Source organism: Limanda limanda, chromosome 18 (genome assembly GCF_963576545.1).
Source record: "Limanda limanda chromosome 18, fLimLim1.1, whole genome shotgun sequence".
Classification (NCBI taxonomy): domain Eukaryota; kingdom Metazoa; phylum Chordata; class Actinopteri; order Pleuronectiformes; family Pleuronectidae; genus Limanda; species Limanda limanda.
In genome coordinates this window covers 417,292-436,181 of record NC_083653.1, presented here as the reverse complement: position 1 = coordinate 436,181, position 18,890 = coordinate 417,292, and the positions used below count along the sequence as shown (strand labels likewise).

The window sequence follows — 18,890 nt, the reverse complement described above, 5'->3', positions numbered from 1 at the left end:
GAGAGAGGAGGAGAAGGTGGAGAAGGTGAAGAGTAGGCAGAGACACAACAAGCTGCTGACGCTGTCCCGGAGGATGAAGGCCATCACTTTGAGAACTTCAGTCGATTCTTTTCCCCCTCGACACAGATGAGTTATGAACGTCAGAAATCATATTTACTGTGATCTAACCCTGAAGTAGGGCGGCTGTGGCTGAGGGGTCGAGAGGTCTCGAATTGACGTCTTCTTACACCCAAACGTTTATGTTCTGATTAAATCAGTTTGTCTGAGTCTTGTTGGCGTTTGAACCCAGGAGATGTTTCCTGTGATTTGATCAAATGAATAAAGTCTTTGTGTTTTAAAGCTGAAATGAGAAGTTACCTGTGTAACCTCAGGCTTCCAGGTCCGGCCCCAGAGCAACATCTGGAGAAGCATCTGGACAAACACAACAGTGACTTCAACAAACAGCACAGTTAATCATGTTGATTGATCCGGAAATATGAGCAAATCCATGTTGGTTTTGTGGTTCAGTTTTATTGATTTTCATTATAAAGAAAAACACAAATAAACATTACAGTTAGTGACCTTTGACCTCTGGAACAAACATTAAAAACAGGACGTTCAGTGTCTCAAAGCTTCAAAATAAACAATAAAAAACAGTGACCAGAAATCACAAAAATCAGCTGATCGACAGGAAGTGATGTCACACGAGATCAGGGACAGGCCAAGGCTCATCACATGGTTCATTAGAGGTCAAAGGTTAAAGGTGATCAGGCGCAGTAGAAACTTCCGTCGTCGACTCTCCTTCTCTTACGACTCTGCTGCTGCTCGAAGAACTGACGGATGTCTTCAGGGGTCACGACCTATCAGAACAGTCACATGACATCAGAGGTCACGACCTATCACAGAACAGTCACATGACATCAGGGGTCACGACCTATCAGAACAGTCACATGACATCAGAGGTCACTGACCTATCACAGAACAGTCACATGACATCAGGGGTCAATTACCTGTCACAGAACAGTCACATGACATCAGAGGTCACGACCTATCAGAACAGTCACATGACATCAGAGGTCACTGACCTATCACAGAACAGTCACATGACATCAGAGGTCACTGACCTATCACAGAACAGTCACATGACATCAGAGGTCACTGACCTATCACAGAACAGTCACATGACATCAGAGGTCACTGACCTATCACAGAACAGCCACATGACATCAGGGGTCACGACCTATCAGAACAGTCACATGACATCAGGGGTCACTGACCTATCACAGAACAGTCACATGACATCAGGGGTCACGACCTATCAGAACAGTCACATGACATCAGAGGTCACTGACCTATCACAGAACAGTCACATGACATCAGGGGTCACTGACCTATCACAGAACAGTCACATGACATCAGAGGTCACTGACCTATCACAGAACAGTCACATGACATCAGGGGTCACTGACCTATCACAGAACAGTCACATGACATCAGAGGTCACTGACCTATCAGAACAGTCACATGACATCAGAGGTCACGACCTATCAGAACAGTCACATGACATCAGGGGTCACTGACCTTTCCTTCAGCTGCAAAGGTCTGAAGAAAATCCTTCAGTTCAGTTTTCATGTCGTTGTATCCTGAAACAAAATAACACAACAAACAAAATGTGTAGGACTTGTAGTTTGTACTTTTAATTTAATTTGTAGTCCTTGTAGTCTTCTCTCACCGTGGATGATCTCCAGCTGCTGCACTCGGTTCAGGTTGTCGAGTGCTGACATCAGAGGGTCGTGTCCTGGTTGCGTCTGTTCGCTGTTCTTTCCTTTCCTCTCGTAGGCGAGGACGGTGTCGCACTCGTCCAATAAGAAGGACAGATTCGCTTGAGACAGACGCTCCTGAGGACAGACACAGATCAGTTACACACTGGTCCGTGGTCGTGTTCTGGTTCTTTAAGTTCTGAGAGAATCGTGGGTGAAGGTCTTCACTTTGTCTGCAGAACGCACAGACAGGAAGTCACACGTGATGATTTGAAGACAACAGGTGACAGTGATGTGACACGCTGTCATGTTGCCGTTTGCTCGTAGTTTAGTCACAAACATTTTGATCATTTTAAAAATTAAAAAAGTGTTCACGTCATGTGACACGTCCGATCACAAGCCTATGACGTCACGCTGACATCATGAGTCGGCAGCCAATGGAAATGTGAAGTGGTTACCTGGCAGGTGGTGCAGGAGCAGAGTTTGGAGCGCCACCCTGACGGCCAGAACACAGCGCCTGCCCGGAGTCTGGTCTGACCAATCCTCGGCAGTTCCTTCAGTCTGCAGCTAGACTCCGCCTCCTCGCGGCTGCGCTTGCTGCCGGGCTCGATGACATCATCCACCTGATCCACCTTATAGATCATTCATCAATGACATGGATCAGAAAGAATGGTTGAGCATGACTCAGTCTGAACCAGTGGAAGCCTCTCACCTGTGGTTTGTCACGAGCGTCTGTGTTTGATTCTCCTCCTGTTTCCTCCTTCACCTGAGCCGCTGCACCTGAGACTGAACAGGAAGTACGTCACACGCAGGAAACACGTCACACGCAGGAAACACGCCACAGCAGGAAACACGTCACACGCAGGAAACACGTCACACGCAGGAAACACGCCACACGCAGGAAACACGTCACACGCAGGAAACACGTCACACGCAGGAAACACGCCACACGCAGGAAGTACGTCACACGCAAGAAACACGCCACACGCAGGAAACACGTCACACGCAGGAAACACGTCACACGCAGGAAACACGTCACACGCAAGAAACACGTCACACGCAGGAAACACGTCACACGCAGGAAACACGTCACACGCAGGAAACACGTCACACGAAGGAAACACGTCACACGCAGGAAACACGTCACACGCAGGAAACACGTCACACGCAGGAAACACGCCACACGCAGGAAACACGTCACACGCAGGAAACAAGTCACACGCAGGAAACACGTCACACGCAGGAAACACGTCACACGCAGGAAACACGCCACACGCAGGAAACACGCCACACGGCCGCTGTGAGTCCGGGACTTACCTGCCAGGAGATCAGCGTAGGTCCAGAGGAAATCATTTTTATTCATACACAGCTCACAAATCATCTCCTGCAGCTCGACACAGTCGGGAACCACACGGCCCAGGTGCTGCAGGTACAGGGGAGGTCGGTGAGGGTTGACCACCAGGGGGCACCACAACAAGTACACGGCACCATTCAGATTATGTGATTAAGAAGGTTTGGACAGTTAGTTTTGAGTGGAGCTGAGCGAGAGCACAGGACTTAACTGTGTGAGGTGTCACAGACTCACCCTGCCATGCAGCCAGTCCTCACACACCACACACTGAATCATCTCGTCCTCCACCTGGACACAAAACCAGCCAATCAGAGAGACACACACATTCAGTGGAGTCCAGAGCTCACCTGGGGTCAGCTGAGGGGGGGGGGTCTCACCTGGTCGTCGGGGTCGGGGTAAGGTCGACTGCAGGTGCAGTAAACTCCAAAGAAGTTGTGACTGTATTTATTCAGAGTGTTGACCTCGTCTTTATCCTGAAACACACCACTCGTGTTTAACGTGCATTGTGGGGACCAACGAGTAACAAAGGTCATAGACCTGACAGGTGTTTATGTATTTATGAGGACGCCAGGGAACAGGTTCATCTGCCACGTTTGATCAGTGAAGAACTGATGTTTATTTAAAGTATAACTTCACTTCTGAGTCTGACTCCACCTACTTCTCAAACTGGTCCAAGGACTAAGATGGTTTGAGACACCAGGTGGCGCTATGAGCCGTGTTCACCCATGAAGAGCTGATAATAAACATGAAACTAAAACCATGAACCTGTTTGATCCGTTTACAGCTGAAGAACACGTGTGTTCATTTCATTTGTGTCATTTTACTGGATGTGGACTAACAGGATGGAGTTTACACTGCAGCTCTGTGAACTTCCTGTTTCCACAGTCACAACGAAAGTTCCTGCAGAAAAACACACAGAAGAACAAATAAAAGAAACACCAAATACTTATATTTATTTAAAACAGTTTCAGTCCTTTTATCATTTATTCTGGATGATTGATTTACTTTATTATTACCAACACAGCTCCACGTCCTTCACATGTAAACAGCACATTGGCTCAGATCAAAACTCACGTTGATGGACGAGAGTGATGATGCGTTTGCTCACCTCTTGGTGTAGAGTTCAAAGAGGTCGTGACCTTCATGACATTTATATGAACACGCCAAACACACTCCTGCTGCTTCTCCGCCTTTTGGTGAACAAGTGTTACAGGCGTACAGAGCCTGACGCTTCACATAGCCCTGAACACACACACACACACACACACACACACACAAACACACACACACACACACACACACAAATACACACACTTATCTCTTTATAGCTGTGAGGACACTCATTGGTATAAACTTAAACTTAACCTCCAACTTAACCTTCATATAAACCTTAGTCTAACTTAAAGGTCCCATCGTATGCCCATTTCACCACAGTTGATATGGTTCCTTGGGGTCTTAATGAAATGTCTGTCAAATGTTTTGGTCAAAATACCACTAGGATCATGTAAAACAGCACCTTGTTACCCTGTCAAAAACAGTCCTCCTCAGATTTACTTCTTCCGTGTCACTTACACTTTCAATATTCAAGGTTACAAGAAGACTTCTGCAGCTTCAGAACCAGACAACATGCATGGTGGATCATCCAGGCCTTGAACCTGTGTGTTTGAATGTGTTCTCACTACAGAATGCATTCAACATCTACAGGGCAGATTATGGGCCTTTACCTCTGAGAGGAATAGAGCAGTAAGTTGTTTTTTTTAATGCGTGAGTTATCAGTCATTTCTGCAATAAAAATATGACTGAGGAATAAAGTACAATACAATACTTTTCCCTCTGTATTACTTTGCTAACTGCTCATCTTACACGTGTCAATTGTTGACATGTTACATATCAAACACTAAAAGCACACAACTGTTTCTATACACTTTTATTGTCAGAAACATTGCTAGAAAGAATGCCAAAGAGCTTTTTAAACATAGTTATTAAATGTACTGGCTGGTACATAGGTAATAAATACAAAAAATACCAAGTATAACAAAAACATTTATTACAAAAATACACTTTGTGTCATCAGTAGCCATACTGTAAACAAAGGAACACTTTATATTTGTGTGTCACCTTTTATTCTCTAACCACAATGTAAACTTTGCTCAGCCGTTACAGGTATTTGGCGACAGAAGCTTTGTTAGCTGGTGTTGGGGCTACCTGGGCCGGAGAATCAGAGTGGTCCTGCCCTCCTGCGTGGTTCTCCAGATCCGCAGTGTTCCCTGATGCTCAGGGAAGTTATTCAGGGTTCAGACCTGCCCTTCATTGAACCTCCACACATATCTGTCTATAACTTCCTGCTTGTCAGGTTTCTCATAGTTGGCAGAGAGATCCGCAGGTATTGAGATCTTCAGCACCTCTTTCACATATGGGGCCGGGTCCTGAAAAACCTTGTGAAAGATGAGGTCCAACAGGTTGTCCACGTAATCTGTAATACAAATCGGGACAAAAAGTTGTACATTTTGCACTTTTTTGTATTTATTTTCTTTTTATAATTATATTAATCTATTTATCGTGAAGACTATTTGAAGACAGCAGTTAATTGATATGTCAGTTATGTTTCACATACTGTTTGTACATTGTTTGACTTTGTGGAATTTTAAATAAAGCCTGTGACACTCACGGAAGGTTGCATCTGCTTTCACCGGCTTTGCTGTGCACTCGCCCTTCTTATATTTTGGGAGGCTCACTCTAAATAGCGGCTCACCAGTTGAACTTGTTGCTTGGGGACGGCCAGTATTTTCATTGAAATGCAGGGCTGCCAGGTACAGTCTTTGGGGAGAAAATAATATTTATAAGAGCATCTGTGTATGCATGTATAATAGTTTGTATAATAAATAATAGGTATACATTTCTTTGAAAAAATAATCGTACTGTTACCTGCAGAACATTCCAAGAAAAGGAAAGACAACGTTTTTGGGTGCAAAACGCAGAATGACGCTATGGAAAGACTCCAACGACGAGGTCTGGTAGTGAGGGCTCAGCTTCCCCACATCTTTCAGAACCCTCTTGTTGGTCAACACCTTCTCTAATCTGCAGAAGGCTGGTGTCCCTGTAAAAAAACGGGGAACACAGTATTTGGTTTGTTGTATATACACACAAGCCTTACATTTGCAATGCAAATTTGGTGAACATACCTGCTGTCAACCATTTGCTCTTGTCCCTAGAAGTGTGTTGCAGATGCAAACACTGGGGGAAACAGGGTCTTCATGGGAGTGGATGTCTTGGACATGGTTGAGGATGGAGCTCCACTTTGCCACTCTCTCTGGCCCTGATGTTGACATAGCTGCTGTCCAGTAGATGTGGTTTTTTATGCTGCGAAGCCACTTCTTCAGTTTCACACATTCTTTGTCCTGGGAAATCTTCACCAGTTTCTTGTAAAGTCCTAAAAATAAAATAAAATTTTAGTCATGCACAGACACATTATCATCATCATCATCATCATTATTTATTCTGGGAGAATTGACTGAGCGCACGGCTCTTTTGCAGCAATGCCTTGATTGAGGATACACTATACAGATGAACAATAAATAAACAAACCATAACACAAAACAGACAAAATAAATAAACAGAACACATTATACAACTCAGAAATTAAGTATTGAAATATATATTATGTTATATATTAAAAACAAAATTAATCCCCATATAAGGTCTAAGTAATGTTCCAAACAGGGCATGCCCTCAATGTATTGTGTGAGTGAGTGAATTAATTTAAAAATTGCCAATTATGTGAACTTTCTGCTCTGGTTTTAAAATAAGTAAAACACCAGTTTGTGCTAATTATTGATGTGCTCCACGACTTTGATAATGAACAAAAGTGGTGTGTGGACAAAGCATACCTAGATTAACCAACATAGAGTTTTCACATGTGAACAGGGACTTTCTTAGCCTGATGAGCCACCTGGTGCAAAACAGGAAATAATACCTTTTTCCATGTGCCAAACATCGTAGTGTTGTGTGATGTTGGCCTCCCTCAGGAATTTTTGGATTTGAGGGTGGCGGTCCGTGACAATGCAATCCAGAGTCACACCTCGTTCCTCCAAGAGAGCAAGGCTCCTTTTCAGTCCCTCTTTCTCCATGTGGTAGCTCCCTCCGACTTCACTGCTCTGATTATAAAGAAAAGGTTGAACAGCTTTATTTCTGGACTTTGTTCACATATCGAACAATGTCAGTGAATCTATTTCATTGCATTTTTATTATTTCAAAATGCTAAAATAATTTATTAAATGCCCGCCCAGAGAGGACAACATTCTGGATCGCTGTCATTCAGGAGCGGAGTCAGAATCAGGTTTACAGAGTCGAAATACAGGTTTAGCAAGTAGGTGAGAGAAGCTCAACAACAGTTCTAGTTCAGCCAACGACTCTGCCTCTGTCTGGAGAGGGCGTAGGCTGACTGACTACACATCTAACGACGCACGTCTGACCCTACAGACAGACTCCTGTGGAGAATCTTTTATGTCATTGTTTAGATGCGCTTATTCCACAGCCCTGTAAGTAGTTATAGGATCTGTAAGCTAGAGCTGTGTTGTACTTTTTCAACAACATCTTGTTGAAGCAATATTGATATGTTGTAATGAGTTCCCTGCATACTGTTGAATGAAGACATACTGCTTTTCCATCTGAAATTTGCCATGGAAATATGACACATTTTCAATAACTGTGTTTAGTTTACACATTGGAGTTTATGTAACTCACCTGAACCAGCTGCAGATCAATAATAGTGTTGGTCCTTAGGTCCTGTGTAACTGCCAAACTTTGCACAATGTCCTTCAAAAAGAGATGTAAGTAGTTATTATTTTACTTTATGTGTCATTTCACATGGCATTGTATGATTTGTTGTTTTCTTAGTAACCCTTTGTCAAAACAATGACATTTTCATAAAAAGGAACAGTCAGTATTACGTACCTGGTGAGTCAGCCCTCAAGTCACCACCTAGGATGACTTTCTGTTGATGACATAACTGGTCCAACCTGCCATTCTGCGCTGTTTTCCAGCTGTGAACGATTGCAGGCTCGATGTACGACCGGGCGTGCCTTCGAAATGTGTCATAATGAAAAATCCTCAAACGCATTGCCCGGAAGATCTGAGTTCAAAAAAGACACAGGAGTCTTTGCTTTAGTATTGCTTTTCGAATTGTGTGTGTATATACTTACGAACTAATATATACAATTTCCCTCCTCAAATTCAGATGATAATATCCTATGATCAAATTATTTACTACAAGTGAATTAAGTTGTGAATTAAGGTAAAGTCAATGAACAATTACCTTCTCCAGTTTGAAGAAAGATGCACCAGTGGCATACCCTGCAGCTGAGAGTTGGATGTTCCCAACAGGAGTGCTACCAAGAAGAGGCTGGCTATTCCATTTTCTGTAGAACTCACAGTGTGGGCACTTTTGTTCTACAGAGAGGAATGTCCCAACCCTTCTTGTTTTCACATCTGACACCAGCCGACACACAGGACACCTCTCAAACAGCTCCAGGAGGCAGTTTTCATAGACAATATATGTGGGTGTCTTATGAACAGGGTTGCCAGATTCCATTCTATTAGAAAGACAAAGATTTCATCAAAAGGCTGCAACAGCTTAAATGAGTGTAGAATGGCAAACCATCTGATTATTAAAATGTTTAGATTAAATATTGAGTCACTCACGTCACATCTGCTGAGTCAGTCAAGACTGTGACCGAGTCATCAGGATCATAGGTAGAATCATGTGGCTCTCCGAAGTCCAAACTTGAAGAACTTGGGTTGTCCTCTCCCTCCTCCAAGCGAGCTCTCTTACCAGGCCTCTTCATTGGGGTCGATGTTAGGAATGGCTGTGATGCTTTGAAGGCCACAGATGAGGTCCCAACCCCGACATCAGTGCAGGGCACAGCTGTCTGTGTGGTTATGATAAAACAGACATTCAGTATCCGTGGAGTCACAACAAATGAGATGCGGTTACAACTTTAACACGGAGACACAATCAATGACATGACGAAGTAACTGAGGGTAAACAAACCTGTACTTTTGTAGTGAGGTCGCAGTGTTTTCACAGAAAGCTGCGTGCCATATGTACGTTTCTCTGGTGGATCCGTCTGGCAAGCTACGTCATGTAGCCTGGCACCGTGAACAGATGTGCCTGCCTAAACACCAAAATCAGCAATGTTATTCATGTTTGTACAACTGTCATGCATACAAGGATACAAGGACACATTTTCCCCAACTAGGGCTGGTAGTGATTAATCGTTCTCATCAGGAAGGCAGAGTCTGTGGTTGGCTCTAAGCTTGTCACCCTGGAGGAGGTGGTGGAGGACAGGATGCTGGCAAAACTGCTGGCAATCATGGACAATCCCTCTCACCCCCCCCCCCTCCACAAAACACTGGACAAGCTAAGGAGCAGCTTCAGCCACAGACTCATTCAACCCCCCCGCTGCTCGAAGGAACGATACAGGAAGTCGTTCCTCCCAACCGCAATAAGACTGTTCAACTCCTCCCCCTGTCAGAGCCACCATCACAGAACTGCACTAAACCTGTCTCCTGCTCTGTGGACCTGTACAACACTCTGCTCCATATACACTTACTGCACATCATATGTGATATGTGTTCATATAAACCATATTGATATTATATATCATTTTATACTATAATATTGTCTTTTGCACACTCTGTCTACATACTCTTACACTCATAGTATATTATATTATCTATTGTATAGTCAAAATTCTTATATGTATACCTCTACTATATATCATATATTATATCATACTCTCTGTATATTCTTTGTATATATACACATTTTTAAACATGTGTTGTTATAATTATATTATTATTATTACATTATTATTATTATTACTATTATTATATATACTGTTGCTGCCATTATTACTATATACTGCTATTATATTGGTATAAATACTATCATATATAAATGTATATTATGTTATATTATATACTATATATACTGTACTTTTTTTTATATACTGTCTAACAATAACATTACCATCATATCATCAGTACTATTACCATCATCTTGCCACTGCACCTTATCTACCTATTTATCTTGTGTTTCTGTTTTTATTCTTTCTACCTCAATATTTTTTATTTTATTGTATTGTATTGTATTGTATTGTATTGTATTGTATTGTATTGTATTGTATTGTATTGTATTGTATTGTATTGTATTGTATTGTATTCAAATATACCGGCTGCTATGACAAATTAATTTCCCTTCGGGGATGAATAAAGTAATCTATCTATCTATCTATTATGATAACAACATCTTCAGCGCGACTTCCCTCAGCAGATGAGCTTAACGGAAGCAGGAGGCTACGGCGCATGCTAACGTAGCTGCGCCGGGCTGCAAGTTAGCTACGGCGCATGTAGCAGGAGCTGTAGCAGGAGCTAACTTCCAGCCCACTGCTGCCATGGAAAAAATCTGCGCCACAGTACTCACGGAAAGAGACGACGGAGGAGAGGCAAACAGCGTGGAGAGCAAAACACACACGAACCTGCCCTGCGAACACCGTTCACTGTGGACTCCGACGCCGTCTTCTCGCTAAGACTCGCCAGCCGCCCGCGATTAATTGTTCAATAACGTTATTAATAGTCGAACATGAAAACTCCTGTAAAGTCTCATCCCTGTCCCCAACCACTACATGCTAGCCCCCACCCCCCCACACACACACACCACAACATGCTAACGTCACTAGCCTCCACACAAAATGTCTAAAAGAAGCAAATAACAGAATTATAAAAAAACATACTTACATTTCCCTCGTCTTGAGTGTTGCGACGGAAAGATGGCACCGACCCCTCTTTCAACAACAACCTGTTTGCGTATCCTGTGTTATATTGGCCCAGGTTGATAAAACAGTCCGATGAAAAGTGGTTAGAGCACACTTACAGATATTTGCCAACTCTTGCAGGAACGTTGCCGTCATATATGAACTCGATCCATCTCAATCTTGTGTCTTCTGAAGCTGGAGTCACATGAAGAGCTTTGTGCTGATTTGTGCAGCCCAGCACTGAGCATCTCGGTGGTCGAATTCGTTTCATGCTGCTAGTTAGCTTATCCAAGTGTTTCCAAGTCTCGCAAGAATGCAATGGCAGCGCAAACCGATGGACCGTCAATAAAGTGGGTGGTTCTTACATCTATGGTGGTTCCATCTATTGGTGGGTCGAGTGGTGGCGGGGGAGTGCATAGATCTAAGGGGGAGATTACTACAATGGGGTATTGGGCTAATATGACGTAGAACAGGCCAATAATCCCATTGGACGCACTCTAGCATATAGTTTCTGACAGAGAGGAACCACAACAAATCGCGGGAGTTGTTTTTTTCCAGAGTTTTTGGGACCGTAGACATGCCAGATACCCAAATTAACGTGTAGAAGCACTACAAAACTGGAATTTTCATAATATGGCCCCTTTAAACCTGAACCTGAACCTAACTCTCACTCCAAACCTAAAACCAAGACTGAACCCTCAAACATCATGGATCAGGATCTGTGGATCGCGTGTCCTGATGCTGGATCAGGATCTTGCTGCTGACCAGAGACTATGATGCAGCAGGACTGCTTGATATATACACTGCTCAAAAAAATTAAAGGAACACTTTTTTATCAGGGTATGGCATGAATTCAATTGCACTTTTTTGATAATGATCGGGTCAGTTAAGTAGCAGAGGGGGTTGTTAATCAGTTTCAGCTGCATTGGTGTTGATGGAATTAACAACAGGTGCACTAGAGGGGCAACAACGAGACGACCCCTAAAATAGGAGTGGTTTTGCATGTGGAGGCCATTTCAAGTTTCTCCCTCTTGATCACTTCCACTGGTTTTCCATTAGTGTTGGCTTTAGCTAGAGTCATTATCTCTACTGGGAGCATGAGGCGATTTCTTAACCCTACAGAAGTTGCACAGATTGTCCAACTCCTCCAGGATGGCACATCCATGCGAGCCGTTGCAAGGAGATCTGATGTGTCTCCCAGCATAATCTCCAGAACATGGAGGAGATTCCAGGAGACAGGCAGTTACTCTAGGAGAGCTGGACAGGGCCGTAGAAGGTCCTCAACCCATCAGCAGGACCGATATCTGCTGCTTGTGCAAGGAGGAACAGGTTGAGCACTGCCCGAGCCCTACAGAATGACCTCCAGCCCTACAGAATGACCTCCAGCCCTACAGAATGACCTCCAGCCCTACAGAATGACCTCCAGCCCTACAGAATGACCTCCAGCCCTACAGAATGACCTCCAGCCCTACAGAATGACCTCCAGCCCTACAGAATGACCTCCAGCCCTATATAATGACCTCCAGCCCTACAGAATGACCTCCAGCCCTACAGAATGACCTCCAGCCCTACAGAATGACCTCCAGCCCTACAGAATGACCTCCAGCCCTACAGAATGACCTCCAGCAGGCCACTGGTGTGAATGTCTCTGCCCAAACAGTCAGAAACAGACTTCATGAGGGTGAGGGCGCCACGTCCTGTAGTGTGCCCTGTGCTCACTGCCCAGCACCGTGGAGCTCCATTGGCATTTGCTATAGAACACCAGAATTGGCATGTCCACTGGCGCCCTGTGCTTTTCACAGATGAGAGCAGGTTCACCCTGAGCACCTGTGATAGACGTGAAAGGGTCTGGAGAAGCCAAGGAGAACGCTCTGCTGCCTGCAACATCGTTCAGCATGACCGGTTTGGTGGTGGGTCAGTGATGGTCTGGGGAGGCAGATCCATGGAGGGACGCACAGACCTCTACAGGCTAGAGAACGTCTTACTGCCATTAGGTATCGGGATGAAATCCTTGAACCCATGGTCAGACCCTACGCTGGTGCAGTAGGTCCTGGGTTCCTCCTGATGCACGATAGTGCCCGGCCTCATGTGGCAAGGGTATGCAGGCAGTACCTGGAGGATGAAGATATCGATGCAATTGAATGTCCCTCACGATCACCTGACCTACACCAGATAGAACACCTCTGGGACATCATGTTTCGGTCCATCAGACCAGGTTGCTCCTCAGACTTTCCAGGAGCTCACTGATGCCCTTAGACAGATCTGGGAGGACATCCCACAAGACACCATCCGTTGTCTCATTAGGAGCATGCCGTGATGTTGTCAAGCATGCATACAAGCAGGTGGGGGCCACACAAGATATTGAGAAGCATTTTGAGTTGCAGAAATTGAATTTTGGCAAAATGGACAAGCCTGCCACATCACTTTTTCACTATGATTCTCGGGATGTCTATAAAATTGAGCCCTCTGTAGGCTGAAAACTTTTATTTCCATCAAAGATGTGGCATCCTTTTGTTCCTAGGACATTAAACTCTCCATATCAGTATAAATATCCAACATAATTTTTTTTCACAATGAGATCTGATGTGTTTTCAAAGTGTTCCTTTAATTTTTTTGAGCAGTGTAGTATTGAAGTTCTCCTTCAAAATGTTTCCCCTCATCATTGCTGCTAAAACCTTTCTCCTGATGATGTTCTCCTCTACACATCTGTGTCACTTGTGTCCGTCCTGGGAGACGGATCCTCACATGTGTCTCTGAGGTCTCTACGTGTCTTCACCTGTTAAAAGGGTTTTTAGTAGTTTGTCCTGACTCTTGCTGAGGGTGAAGGACAGAGGATGTCTCACCATGTTAAAGACTATGAGACAAACTGTGATTGGTGAATATGGGCTATACAAATAAAATGTGATTGATTGATTGAAGTAGGAGGAGGAGGAGGAGGAGGAGGGGCCCCGGTCCCTGCGGGGACCACCTGGACCACCTCCCGGCCGACCGGAGCGACTTCACCCTGAGCCTCGTGGCCGGGTTGCACGCCTGCTCGGAGCCGTGCAGCTCGTCCTGCAGCCCGGGAAACCTGAGTCTGTCCCTGGTGGACCAGGACCTGGACCAGGACCTGGACTCGGTCAGCAGCGAGTCCAGCCTCGGGTCCCACTTCCACTTCCTGGACCCGTGAGCTCAGCCAGATGATCGCAGGAGACCGGCTGGAGGACCACCTCTCGGACCTGGTGTTCACCTACTGATCCCGGAGCAGGGGGGGGGGACCGGGGACAGACTCTCTTCAGACTTCATGGATTTAGTTTTAACTGAGATCAGGATTCAAACCTGCGGAGCTCAAACCGATTCAAACCGAACATACCTCATCTTTTTATCTTCGTATTTTCAGGCCTATTTTTCTACAGGTTGGCTTGATTCGCTTGTTTCCCTTCAGGCGGAGTCTCCGGGTCACTTCCTGCCGCTGCAGCTGTGTTAACATGTTGTGTCGAATAAGTTCAGGACCTTTGTTCATGTTGTGTCTGGACTATGATCACGTGACTTCACAGGGAAACTATTTACTACAGTAAAGACATTCACTTGTACTTCTACTGGAGCGTTTCCCTTCGGAGTACAGGAAGAAGTTCCAGGTGTGAAAAGGTCAAAGTACAGTTTGAATGTAGTTTTACTGTTGAAGCTGCTAAATAAAGGATCAGTGGTCACATGACGTCCGTTGATCTAAACACCAACTCTTCTGTCTGCGTAGGGTTTTTAACTCCTGTTCCTTCGTTCGTCTTTTGGTTATTTACTTTCTGTCAGAAACTCGGAGAAGAGACGTCTTCAGTGCCTGGTTTCTTCGGCCGTCAGCAGAACTCAGTTCCTGACGAGTGCGTTGCTACAAACTTTTACTGCAGGTTTTCTACGACTTCTTCAGAATGTTCATTGTTTCACACTGATCCTTAAATACATTCATGTTGACGTTCATTTAACGCTACATCGCACTTAAATATTCAGTTGTTAAGAGAAATGTTTGGTCTGTTGTTGTTGTTAAATGTTCTTTAATAAAACTACAGACACTCAGCTGGTCTGTCGTCTGAGAAAGAACCTGCTGTTTCTGTATCTCTGACTCTCTTCTTTAATCCCTTTATCTTCCTAAAAAGTCTGAATTCTATTGTAACTTGCTGAAAGCTGCAGCAACTCTTGAATCCATGTTTTCTTCATGATGATTATAGAACTGCAAACCTTTCATATAACAGCAGGTTCAGCTGCGCCCTGACTCAGAGTTAGTTTCAAAGTCCGTTGACTCGGAGTTAAAGGAAACTCGGTCTTCAGTTCACCTGAGTCTGTTACTATGGCAACAGGCGTCAAACTGATGTTTCATCTTCCTGATCATTCTCAGTCCTCATATTTCTCATGTGACACATCATTAGCTCTTCCAACACATTCTTTGTGTTGCACTTTTGCAAACAGAGTTTTCTATATAACATCGGTGAAGCTGAGCACGTTTCCATAGCAACCGTCTGTCAGAAATGTGAAATGTTTACTTCACAAGTCACAGACTCATCAAAAGAGAATTCTTCAGGGTTGCAGGTGTCCGTAGAAGCAGTAATTAATTAATTTAGTATGAAGCTTTGAGACCTGAAACACCAGTCAGGTAAGTTGATATATTTGAGGGGTCCCAGGTCTGGAGTGAAGGGTCTCCGCAGCATTACAGTTTTTCTCCATTGCTTTGACTCATTTCACGAAACAGAAATGACATTCTCAAAACTACACGTGCAAACCTCCAAACCACTGGGCACTTGTTCACAACAGATTGGAAGATCTCATTCCTTTAATCAAATTGCAATTGTATTTGCACAGCCTTGCACATGACAAGCACAATTTTCATATGATTTAGGACACCTTGCAAACGGTTAGGTACAATTGCCTTCAGTTAGCCCAATTACCAACTGAACATATCTTGCTGGTCTAAACTGAATGTTGCTTCTCAGTCAAGTGGTTGTTCTCTGCAGAACATGTTGGCATCATTTCCTTGTTTACATCATCACCTGCACAATAGTTCACTCCACTGTCAAAATCTTTCAGGCACATAATACCATGAAAAACATCATGGTTTATACTGTAATATGGATCTCTTGGATCATCGGCTTAATTTTCAGGTGCAACTAGAACTTTACTAATCAAGGGGGAGTTTCACACATCCGATCACCAATCACACAGTGAGTTTAGTTAGCTGACAGGTGCTATCCAGGAGCATAAATGCTTCCATCAAATATCTAGAGCTTGACCAAGTTCAGTACAATTTATGAACATGGAAGCACCTGGCCAGGGAAACGACCAAGGGAAGAAGAGGAAGAAGAAGAGGAAGAAGAGCAAGGGTGCGTGGTGGTGGAGAAGGGGGAAGAGGCTGATTCTCCCCCCCTTGCATAGCAAGGGAGAACATCAGATGTGATGTTGATGAAAAAACTGTGGCCAGACAGACAGGAGGTCGAGGAAGAGCAGGAGAGTGAGGATGAAAACTAGTGAAACTCCAGCTTTACTTTAGTTTCTTACTGTATGTGTTGTGAGTGTAGGCTATACCTAATTTTAGTTTTGATGTGCTTATTGTCCGATAGTATATTGTGCTGTACACATTTTCTGTCAGACATGAGGGATATTTCTATGGTCCACTGCCATACTGACAAAACATCTAAACATTTTGACCTGTAGTGTTTACACAATGCCAAAGGGACTTTTCATTTTGGGGGCACTGACTGTTTGTATGAGAAAAGAATTTAGTTTTGACTGATGAGTTGTCTGTTTTGGGTGAGATATGACCTTTTGCAGGTGATCCATGTAGTTTTGCTGAACCATCGAGGTTATTTTGCCAATTGCACTTAGAGCTCTGAGAACGTCATTTCTGTTTCGTGAAATGAGCCAAAGCAACCGAGAAAAACTGAACCATCATCTGAACCAGTGGACCGTCCTGAGGACGAGCAGAGACAACATGTCCCCTCAATCTGACTGAGCAGCTCCTGCATGTGTACTTTCTATCAAGTACACATGCAGAACAGAAGCTCCTCCTCCTTTAACTGCTGCTCCAGGTGTTTGTGTTCTTCAGCCTGATTGGTCCATTTCCGTTCTGTCACCTTCGCTCTGCGGCCTCACCTTTACTTTGTCGACCTATAAAAACACACGAGCTTCTCCAGCGGAACAACAGAGAGAAACACCAGAAGAGACGAGAAGAGACGAGAAGCAGGTGAGTGCGCGTTTGTCCTTCTGTCGGGATCCGGGACGTTTGGTCCTCACACGTTCTACAGAATGAGTTAGGGTTAGAGTTAGAGTTAGAGTTAGAGTTAGGGTTAGAGCTTGTTAGTAGAGTTAGAGTTAGAGTTACACTTTAGTTTAGTTAAAGTTAGAGTTAGTTAGTTTAGTTAGAGTTAGAGTTAGAGTTAGAGTTAGAGTTAGAGTTAGAGTTAGAGTTAGAGTTAGAGTTAGAGTTAGAGTTAGAGTTAGAGTTAGAGTTAGAGTTACACTTTAGTAGAGTTAGAGTTAGAGTTACACTTTAGTTTAGTTAAAGTTAGAGTTAGTTAGTTTAGTTAGAGTTAGAGTTAGAGTTAGAGTTAGAGTTAGAGTTACACTTTAGTAGAGTTAGAGTTAGAGTTACACTTTAGTTTAGTTAAAGTTAGAGTTAGTTAGTTTAGTTAGAGTTAGAGTTAGAGTTAGAGTTAGAGTTAGAGTTAGAGTTAGAGTTACACTTTAGTAGAGTTAGAGTTAGAGTTACACTTTAGTTTAGTTAAAGTTAGAGTTAGTTAGTTTAGTTAGAGTTAGAGTTAGAGTTAGAGTTAGAGTTAGAGTTAGAGTTAGAGTTAGAGTTAGAGTTAGAGTTAGAGTTACACTTTAGTAGAGTTAGAGTTAGAGTTACACTTTAGTTTAGTTAAAGTTAGAGTTAGTTAGTTTAGTTAGAGTTAGAGTTAGAGTTAGAGTTACACTTTAGTAGAGTTAGAGTTAGAGTTACACTTTAGTTTAGTTAGAGTTAGAGTTAGTTAGTTAGTTAGTTTAGTTAGAGTTAGATTTAGAGCTGGTTAGTTTAGAGTTAGTTTTAGATTAGAGTTAGAGGTAGTTTAGGTAAGAGTTAGTTTAAAGTTTAGACTAGTTGAGGTTGGGGCAGTCAAACGCATTATTTGTGTGCTCACAACTATAGAGAGACAAGAGTTTGTTGAGCTTAATCAATCTTTAAATTATAGTTTAAAGATATATTTACAGTTTATTGATTATGTTAAACATATTTCTCTCACTCAGAAACTGCAGCTGAGTTTCTGAGAAGTCACGTGACAGAGAGAGAGAGAGAGAGAGAGAGAGAGAGAGAGAGAGAGAGAGAGAGAGAGAGAGAGAGAGAGAGAGAGAGAGAGAGAGAGAGAGAGAGAGAGAGAGAGAGAGAGAGAGAGAGAGAGAGAGAGAGAGAGAGAGAGAGAGAGAGAGAGAGAGAGATTTTTTAAGCCACTTTTATTTACTCAGTGAATTTCTAAAACACAAGATACATCAAAATAAAACAATATTCAATACAAAATATGACCAAACACCAGCTGATCTTTTTCCACAGAACATAACACTTTCTTGAGGCACCACATCTTCTCAAAATCTTCCACATTATTTGTCAAGACAAAGAAAGATAAATCAGTTTTCAGCCTTGACTTTAACATTCGTTTAAAGATGCACAGAACATCTACATCCAGTGAGTCTTCAAGTTTGTTTCTCCTGCAGAGATAGATCGCCATCTTTGCTTGACCTAAAATAAAGTTGAAGAGTTGACATTTTATTTTGATTTTACTGTTGTACTCGTTCCCAGGATGAACATTTGATCTGAGAGAACGTCATCAAACAAAGCAAACAAGTGAATCAGAAATAGAGAACTGTCTCCCTCTGTGGACAGAAGGGACACGTAGCATCGACTTCAGAATTAATAACCGAAACAAAAGCGTTTACAGGAACAGCTCCGTGTACAACCCTCCACTGTAAGTCCCCCCCCCCCCCCTCTTA

General features: G+C 43.4%; 1 protein-coding gene across 1 annotated transcript; it reads right to left on the bottom strand.

Annotated features, from left to right (window-relative positions):
- Positions 1-490: 490 nt before the first annotated feature.
- Positions 491-7,217, bottom strand: LOC133024780 (putative E3 ubiquitin-protein ligase UBR7). The gene is made up of 15 exons (XM_061091952.1): positions 7,064-7,217; positions 6,284-6,520; positions 6,016-6,187; positions 5,843-5,907; positions 5,391-5,563; positions 4,199-4,332; positions 3,930-3,990; positions 3,468-3,563; positions 3,325-3,378; positions 3,057-3,162; positions 2,452-2,525; positions 2,198-2,362; positions 1,712-1,877; positions 1,561-1,622; positions 491-839 (listed from the first exon to the last, which is right to left on the bottom strand). The coding sequence occupies exons 1-15, from the start codon at positions 7,215-7,217 to the stop codon at positions 747-749; spliced, it is 1,812 nt and encodes a 603-aa protein (XP_060947935.1). The 3' UTR covers positions 491-746.
- Between the last annotated feature and the right edge of the window lie 11,673 nt (positions 7,218-18,890).

Bases quoted from the DNA above. Each gene is read 5' to 3' on its own strand.
- LOC133024780 (XM_061091952.1), bottom strand. From the start codon at position 7,217: ATGGAGAAAGAGGGACTGAAAAGGAGCCTTGCTCTCTTGGAGGAACGA. The intron at 3,379-3,467 runs GTGAGACCCCCC...TTTTGTGTCCAG, and splicing joins ACCCCGACCCCGACGACCAG to GTGGAGGACGAGATGATTCA. The intron at 1,623-1,711 runs GTGAGAGAAGAC...ATTTTGTTTCAG, and splicing joins GCAGCTGGAGATCATCCACG to GATACAACGACATGAAAACT.